Genomic DNA, 9,004 nt, shown 5'->3' with positions numbered 1-9,004 from the left:
CCCCAAGAGCAACCCAGGGTGGGGGCCTCTGCTGCCTTGGGTCGTGGTGTGTAGCAAGCTGATTTCCCCATAGCGCCTGATAAGGCACGCTCTGGGCTGGGAAAAGGCTCAGCTGGTCTAAAATGGCCACCTGCCTTACGACCCAGGGTTGGCCCCGGTGCTGCGTACCTCTGGGCTCCCCTCAGCCAGCCAGGTCTGCTCCTGAATCTGCTGCTCGCTCCCCTGGGCCCCGGGGATGGGGACATCCTCAGCATCCGTGGGGGATGCCAGCGTGCTGAGGTGGAGCAGCACGTGCCGTGGGCTGTCCCGGCCATGCACCTGGCTGCCTGCATGGTTAGGATGGGGCAGGATGCATCCCGCCTTGCTCCCAGCTGGGTGGTCCATCAGTTAGCAAAAAGTGCTCCTTGCTGAGCCATCTGTGGTATAAACTGCATATATAGGACCCATGGCACATATAGACCCATGCTCACCTTCCAGAGCAGACCTGCACTCCTTGCGTGGGGCAGAGCAGACCTAGTGGGTCACTAAAGCCACCCTTAGGGCCTCCCTGGTCCCGGCAAACAGCCGGGAGATTGGGGTGCTGGCTGAAGCTCTGGCACGTGTTTCCTTGCTGCCTTACAAATGGGCTGCCTGCCCTGTACAGGCGATGGGGGAGTGGGCTCCGGGCAGTTGATATTTGCTGCATTTTCATACCTGTTGCTCGGGAAGTGGAACGGAGTCCTTGAACGCTCTGCTGTTGCATGGTGTGTGTACTGGAGGGGCTGTGCCAAGGGCACCGGTGCTCCTCCATCCCTCCAGGTAACTTGGCAAGCTGGTACCTGCAAAACCAAGTTTTACACCCGAGCGCCTTACATTCAGCAGGCAGCTTTACTTGTGTTCCAGTAGAGAGATATCTTCTTAAACCATGCTTTTTTGCACTTCTTGAGCAGCTTGTGCTGTGTCTGTGGACTCACTGGGTGATGTTCTGGTCCCTGCAGGTTGAGACTCTGAACAAGGCCATCTTCCCGTGCAGCAATGGCACCCACGCTTGCTACCGCCCATCGTCGGCGCTGGTGGATGGCATTCACAGCCATCATTGAGAACCTGCTCTTCTCTGCTGTCCTGCTGGGCTGGGGGTCCCTCCTCATCATGCTGAAAGCAGAAGGGTTTTATTCCTACCTGTGCTACGAGTCAGGTAAGGATGCTCTGGACACTTGCATGAATGAGTTGCTGCTGAGTTTTGCTGGTGTGGTTCCCTGTCTTAGGGTGCTGTGGAACTGGTTAGAGTAGGACTGAGCTCCAGGTCAGTCCTGGGGTAGAAGGAAGGGATGTGCGCTCCTTTCCAAAACCGATGGCGTCCTTGTGATGGTGTAATGTGCCTGTAGTTGCTGTTGCTTTGTAGAGTGACTGGAAAAGAAGCTTTAAAGATTAGGACAGCTTTTCTGGACAGCCTTTTCTACTTGGGCATGAGTTCTTCCTCTGCATGGTGGCCTGGCTTATCTCTGCAAGGGAAGGCCCAATGGGTTCTAGAAAATGGTGATTTGTGGGGAGGGTGTCCTGAGTTTGTAGGAGGAAGCTATGGGTGCTCTTTTCTTAGTGGTAGGCAGGAAAAGAGCATGGGTGAAAATGAGACCTGGGGAGTCCAGAGCTGCTGTTGAGGGGAAGTTGCAGAAGTAAATGCTGCTGGTGTTTTGTTCCTCTCCCTCTTCAAACACCTAGGAAATGCTCAAACCAGGCTGTGTGTCTGAGGGCTTGAGATCCACCTCCTGGCACAGCCAGAGGAAGCGGTTGTCTGTGTTGCAGACACAGCCTTGCAGGGAAGGAGGCAATCTTGTGGTGTGGGAAGGATACCCCCGGGGAAAACAATGTGTTGGTGGACATGTATCCCTAGCCTGGGCATGGAGAGGACTGTGGTCTGGGGAATCCCACAGTGTGGTAGGTTGGACAGCAGAATTAAAAGGAACCTGAGGGTAAAGGTGTGGTGTGGTTTTGGAATGCTTCTTTAGTGACAGAAGGTTTGCATGTGCTCGGAGAAGGGAATAGGTGAAGAGAGGCTGGAGCTAGGTGTTTGGGCTCTGTCTGGAGATGTGGGATGGTGGATGAGATGAGAAGGTCGATCAGCCCATTCAGGGCTGGTGAGCATGGAGATGAGCAGGGAGCAGTAGGGGAGGAAAGAGGTGGAAATAAGAGCATGGACCTTGGAGCTCTCAGTGGGTAAAGGCTGAGAACAGCGAGGGAAATCTGAAATGTGGGGAAACAAAGTCCAAGCAAAAAGTGACCTAATAGCTGTGGTGATACTTTGGGCTTTTTTTTCCTCATTCATAAGCAGCTTGTTATCATCTTCTCTTCTGCTTTGTGTGCCTATGGGTGGCTGCCTTGATCTCGTAGAGCCTGGGTTGGTGCCCTGGGCAAATATGCATGTGCTTGGGTCTCCTACCAGCTGCTGCTTGGCTGCTTAATTGCCTTCCTATCCTTTGCTCACAGTGCAATGCTTCCAAGCGTGTCCGTGACACTTAGGTCTCCAGTGGTGCTCCAGACTGTGCAAGGGAGGGTCCAGAGTGGCTGGAGACTGTTTCAGACTTCTGTCCAAGGCTGCTCTGTTCTTGCCAAGCCATGGTGACTTTGTCATGGGCCTGTGTAAGAGATCTCGTTAAACCTATTAGGTGGAGGCTTTTTCTGCTACTGAGATAAAACACACTGAGAGGTGATAAGCAAATGCTGACTGTCTCTGAAAGCAGCCATTTTCCTATCTGCTTCCTGAGATGTGCCCTGCTGACAAGAGCCCTGCTTCACTCGGGTCCCACCTCCTACTCTTTGCTTTGATTGCTTTCAATTCATCTGCCTTTGCCCCAAATCAGCAAGATTTGCCTTGGCTTCTCACCCGTGTTTGCCAATCTGTGGTCTGTCTGGCTCTTTCTGTGGGAGTGCCTCTTCCACAGACCTCAGGGAAGATGCAAATGTTAGGACAGTGGTGAAATTGCTGTCCTGGGGGCAATTTCTTCCTCCCAGTGATCAACCTGTGCCCTGAGGCAGTAGAACTTAATCTCTGAAAAGAAATTGGTGTAGTCAAATGTTCTCATTGTTCTTAAATATCTGGCCATCACTGCTGAACTCTGTGATGGCTTGTGAAGAGCATGGAGGATGAGTTATGCCGGTTTCCTCGTTCATCCATGCTTACTTTCCTTTCTCTGTTTTTGTCCTCATTGTAATAGTCTCAGGGATTTGGTAGGGAAGAGTCCAAGCTCCAAGTGTGGGGAGAGCAGACTCCCTTGCAGCTGCCCGGCAGCAGTCACTGAATGACCGGCACCAAGCCGAGCTTGACCTTTGCTGGGATTAGGATGGCCCAGTAGTTGCCTTTCTCAGCACAACGTATTGAATCCTGCAGCCTGAGTGGGTACTTGGCTGGAAGATTGGTGCAAACAAATTATTACTAGTAGCCTTTGGGCGCTTGTTGTTCCTAATGCTGCTGTGTGCATGTAAGTATTGCAAAAAAAGACTTTTTCCTAATGAGCCAAAGGTTCTTGGCAGGGCTTTTCGTTTGTCAGCAAAAGCTCTTGCACTTTGTGATGCTTTCCAACAAAAGAGAAAACTAGACCTTGTCCCTTCTGCAGGCTCTGCTCTGAAGGTAGCAGCAGCTGCCCAGAAAGTGACTGCAATTCATGAAGGGTTCCTTGTCTTCTTGTTGAATTTCCCCCTTTCCCTGCCTGCCCGCGGCTTCTGGTATGGGATTTTACTCAGTCACCATGCAAACACATGGGGTCTGCTGGACTCTCACCTGGGTTGCATGAGGGTGGAGGTGGGCACCTAGAAAAAAAATCCACTCCAAATTACCAAATATTTCTAAAGCAATTGTGCAACAGGGTTTGAGTGTGGGGGTTGTACCCGTTCTGGGCGGCAGGTTTGGCCACATCCTGAAAGGTATGTTTGAAATTTGCTGACAAGGAATCTGGTAGTGGCACTTTGTTCCCATTTTCATTTTACTACACTACTGCTTGGCCTTTAACCAACTGAAGCAGCATCTTTTATTCGGTACAAGTGCTGATTCCGCAGTCTTTATCAGGATTTGGGCCTTATCAGCTGTTGGGGAACTTGATCTGTTCAGGGTCCTGTGTTGCTGTGATGTTACTGGAATTGGGAGCTCAAGGCTTGGGTCTGAGACATGTTAAAAAAAATCTTGAACTTGATAATCTGTTCACAAAGAGCAGAGATAAGGAGCTGGTTGGACAGAGGGCCATCCTCTAAGACAGGGCTGCAGAAAACCAAGGGGAGGATAAGCTAATTCACTTACGGCAGGTTAACACGCCTTAACATGGGCATAGGAGGAAGGTGCTGCCTTACAGCTCTTTGCTTTTATCTGTTTGGGGTCTGTGGTGGGGAATTTGCAGTCTGAGGGTCCCTTGCAAGCTGGTAAGATGTGATGATGGGTTGTGGAAAGGGCGCGCATGCGACCCTGTAAACAGGAAAAGAGTGAACGTGGTAAATGTTAAATTTGTACAGGAAGCATGCTGTGTTGGTTACCAGCTGTCGGTGGTGTCGGAGAGCTGCATGGGAAGGTGCCGGCCCCAAGTGAGAACTGCTGTGAAATGAAACTGCAGCTGGGGAGGGGATGTGAGTTTAACTAGAGACTGTGCCTCTGTTACATGAGGATGGGGGTCCTGGAAGTGCAAGTGGATGGGCAGGCCAAGAGGGAAACCCAAATTAGTTGCATTTGTAGTGGTATAAAGCAAGAACATCTCCTCCCAGTTCCCAGAAGTATGACACCATCCTGAAAAGAGAAAACATGTTCTTATGTGGGCAGACTGCAGATCAGTTGTTTGCACATGTCTTTCACTGGGATTTTTTTTTTTAACCAATGCTCCCAGACTCTTTGGCCCTGTTGATTTTTTGTATTTTTTTTTTTTTTTTCCTCTTAAGAAGAGGAAGGTGAGGCTGTGCAGGCTGTGTCCCACAGAGATGTTGCCTGGGCAGCTGGGGGTGTCTTGCCTGCTTGGCTCAGTCTGATCCATGAAACGAGATGAAAGGAAACCTCCCCTCTGCCGTCTGAGAAGGCAGTCACTCTTGAAAAAGCCAGACTCATTCCTCTGGTGATGTGGTGTGTGCCTGGGATTTGAAGAGGTCAGCAAGGAGTAGTTAATGATTGACCCTCTCATGAAACCTACAGCACTTAATTTGGGAGAAAGGATGGCTTTAAACGTTCCAGTAACAGCCTGAACAAATCCCAGCGATGAGCTTGACATAAATGATTACCGAGGCAGCCTTCCTCTCACCTAAGATGTCATTCTTTAAATAGTAACTTGAACTACTAATTGGGCAGTAGAAATCCTGCTGCTTGTAGGGGGAGCGCTGTAAAAATAGGCAGTATGTTCTTGTAATTGCTGATAAAGACTTGCAGCTTCCTCTAGCTTGACGGTGAGACAGCGGAGAGCATGCATGGACCCAGCCTGTGCTGCTGGCTTCCCTGGGTGGCACTCTTGCATGTCAGACCCAGCCTGCTTGCATTGCAGGTGGACTTGGCAGGAGAATTTGGGAAGGTCACCACTGTCGGCACAGAGACAGCCCTTCCCTAAAGCACTGTTGCAGATGGAGCCAGGCATGTAGGAGACTTTCCCCAGCAGTGTGGCGTGCACTGATCTGGAACGGGATCTGAGCTGTGATTGAGGGGAAACTGCTGTTTGCTGTAATCAGGTGCATTAGGTAGGTGAGCAGTTAAGCAGGTTCTCTGCCCATTAATCTCCTCCTAGCTGCATGTCATATGCTGCCGCTCGCTCTCCTGTGGTGGTGATCTGCTGGCACATGAATCTGTGCCCTGCAAGGAGATGGCTCTCAGCTGGACCTTGTGCATGGTGCACACACCTGCAGCCCCTCCAAAATGTTCTATTTATGGAGATGGCTCAACGGGTTGGAGGATGTCAGGGTGCCAGGGGCTGCTTGAATCCTTTCCAATATGCCTCAGTGGATCTTCTCTTGTTGCTCAGGGGCTGCTTCTATTTTCACAAACAATTTGTATTTCCCCATAGCGCTGTTGCCTGGACCCTCCTTGGAGGTGGCGATGAGCAGCTGTAAACAAGGTGGTTGGTGCAAGCAGGGGATGAATTTTGGTGCCCTGTTCCCAGCCTTCCTGGCTGCAGCAGGTCTTCAGAGAGGGCCAGGTTTCCTTGCTGTTTGAGCTACTTTCTGGTGTTGCTGCTTACCATAGGTGCCATTGGAGGGGCTGCCAGCAGGCATGTGCTGTGGGAGCTCCTTGGGGTCACCTTGCAACTGTACATGTCAACAGGCTAGCAGCAATTCATCCACTCTGGCTTTAAACACTGAATATTTCTGTTTTGAGCGCTCTTCATGGGGAGGGTTGACAGGCTCTTCAATGCGTGCAGCCAGAAGCTATAAGGTCACCATGCTCTCCGTGTGCCTCCACCCTTCTTCCATCCCACAGCTGAGCTATCTCTGTAGAGTGCTGACGCAGGGAAACCACTACTACTTTGTCACTCCTTTTCCCCCTTGTTTTCCCAAGTTTAACCTTTCGCCCACATCTGTTTCCTATGAATTTATCTTTGTGGAGAGCCTGAAAAGCCTTCATGCTGTGGGTGAAGCTGTGTGCCTGCCTCACAGAGATGCTGTCAGAAATCAGTGTTTGAGATCCTGGGCCACACCAAGAGGAGACTGTGAGGAAAAGATGGATTAAAAAAAGATTGAGGTGCAGTGTGAAAACTGCAGAGAGCCTCCCAAGTCTGCCCAGGATTGATTCCTAAGGATGTGACTTGGGAGCCTCAAGCTGGAATGCTGTCCTCCCTGCAGAATGGGTGCTGATGGGACATGTGGCCTTTTGGGGATATCTTTGTAGCTTACTCTGTCAGGGCAAGACAAGGGGCAGGTTAAGTTATCAATCAGAGCACATGGCAAAGGGAAGGAACAAGCAGTCATCACCACCCACAGGCTGTTGGAGACCATCTTAGTGAAGGTGCTGGTGAGAGCTGTGTAAATGGAGAGAAATGCCCTGCACCTTCCCTGGAGTGGTGGGAGGGGACAGGGGAAGGCAGCTCATAAGCCTTGGATATCAGCGTCTGAATTCCTGCTAATACCAGGTGTCTGGAAGGTGGAGTGTAGTTTGTTTGCAGTGGACACAAAGCTGGGAGGGTTGTTTTGGCCAGCAAGGAGAACCAGAATGAAACCAGTAACTGTAATGGTGCTGAGGCTTGGGTGGAAGGGTTGCCAGACAGGGCTGTGTGATCTCCAGAGGCGCAGCGAGGGCGAGAGCAGCCAAGAGGATCTCCTCCATGAGCCACACCAAGCAGTGAATGTGAAGTCACTTGTACGTGAGGGATTCCTGCTAATTAACTAACTAACCAAGGCATGCTGGGAATCTCTAGGCTCACTTCATGCGGCTGGTTATGTAGGTGACTTCTCTCTATTCCTCCTTTAATGTTGAACTTTGTCAGATCAATTATTAAATATGGAGGAGAGTGGTTTATGTCACTGGCTTGCAGCAGCAGTAAGAAAGCAAGTGCTTTGTCATACCAGCAAAGGTTACTTATAAGTCAGATAAGCGTTGGGAGAGGGAGAGGTGGAATGCACTGGAGCTCTGGGTTAATGAAAACCTAAAGGCACACGTGCTTGCTTGAGGAGTTGTAAACCACCGTGGGATAGGCTTGTAAGAGGAGCAGAGCTGATGAGGCAGTAAAACTGCTGCCGCAAAGAAAAGGGAACTACTTCTTGCCTTTTTTTTTAAACTGTCCTGTTTCTGCCTCTTACACAACGTGGGCTCTATTCAGCGTGGGAGTTTGCTTGTGGAGTTCCTCATGTAAGGGCAAGAACAGAAGGCTGGAGATATAATTGATCTGTATGGCCTAAACCCACTTGGAAAGGATAGAAAAGGGCCAGCAGTTAAAGATGTATCAATCCTTTAACAAACGGAGAAGGCAGGTGAGCTGCCAGCCCTCCTGGGAACAGGGCAGTTAAATCCAGGAAGGATTTTTCAGAGCCAGGGCAGTCGGGAAGCAGGGTGGCTACTGCAAAGCCATTCCTCATCCTGATGCCTGCAGGGATGGTAGGGAGCTTTTTGTTTGAGCAGGCTGTTGCTCTGTGCCAGGCCTTGCCAGCCCAGTATCTGGACCTGAAATAATTGATTTGGTTGTAGTTATTGCTCCCAGCTTAGTTAGGGAAAAGATCTGTGAGAACATGCCAGTTGTAGATTAGGAGGACCTTATTTTTGTATTAGTCCCTTCAGGCTCTGCTGGGTTTAGTCCCCTGTAATTGCCAGTGCCTTGTTGTTATGGTTGTTCTCATAAATGAATGAATCTCTGTCCTTAGGTTGTTACCCTGCTGCTGCTTGGGATACTTGTCTCCCAGGTGCCTGCGCATCCCTTTCCTTTCTTTCCCTTCTCCATTTCTCACTGATTATAATAAAAAATGGTGTATGGAGGGTGTATGCTCAGTGTGTTGTGGCACCCACACGAGAGGGGCTTTTCCCTCCTTCCTGCAATGCTTCAAGCCTCATCCTAACATACTGCAATGATGGTCCTCCGTCATCCCGTGTAGGAAACACCACCAGCAGCCCTGAACATGAGAACAGCTCAGCTGTAGAGCACAAATGGCCTTCCTGCAATGCCCAGGATGAAATGCTGAACTTGGCCTTCACCATTGGGTCCTTCCTGCTCAGTGCGATCACGCTGCCCCTGGGAATTGTCATGGACAAGTATGGCCCTCGCAAGCTGCGGCTGCTTGGCAGGTTGGTGTCCTGGGCTCCTCAGGTGGGCTGAGGAATGAATTAATGTGTTGTCTGGGGCAGATGGGTGCTGTTTGGGTGCTGTGCGTGTTGCAGGGTCCCTGCAGCGTCAGGAACTGTATGAGGGGTTGGGCTGGGATCTACTGGGAGCTGCTGGCCATGCACAGGGCACCAGAGCAGCTCTGGGATGATTGCGGCCAGCACAGTGAATTGCTCCATAAGGAAAGGGCCTGGGACTCCATGTCCCCACTTCAGCTCTGCAGCATTTCTCTGTGCTCCCAGGCCAGATGGAGCCTGGAGGAAGAG

General features: G+C 50.7%; 1 protein-coding gene across 2 annotated transcripts in view; it reads left to right on the top strand.

Annotated features, from left to right (window-relative positions):
* Positions 1 to 624: 624 nt before the first annotated feature.
* Positions 625 to 9,004, top strand: part of SLC43A2 (solute carrier family 43 member 2) — a 33,020-nt gene continuing 24,640 nt past the window's right edge. For both annotated transcript variants that reach the window (XM_009645155.2, XM_035900604.1), the window contains exons 1-3: positions 625 to 798; positions 978 to 1,174; positions 8,512 to 8,701. In XM_009645155.2, the coding sequence (XP_009643450.1) occupies positions 1,015 to 1,174; positions 8,512 to 8,701 (350 nt within the window). In that variant the 5' untranslated portion in view covers positions 625 to 798; positions 978 to 1,014. The remainder of the gene's footprint in view (positions 799 to 977; positions 1,175 to 8,511; positions 8,702 to 9,004) is intronic.

The sequence above is a fragment of the Egretta garzetta genome, unplaced genomic scaffold (genome assembly GCF_000687185.1).
Source record: "Egretta garzetta isolate BGI_Z169 unplaced genomic scaffold, ASM68718v1 scaffold108, whole genome shotgun sequence".
Lineage (NCBI taxonomy): Eukaryota > Metazoa > Chordata > Aves > Pelecaniformes > Ardeidae > Egretta > Egretta garzetta.
The sequence above is the reverse complement of the archived record's forward strand: the minus strand, read 5'-3'. Positions and strand labels throughout refer to the sequence as shown.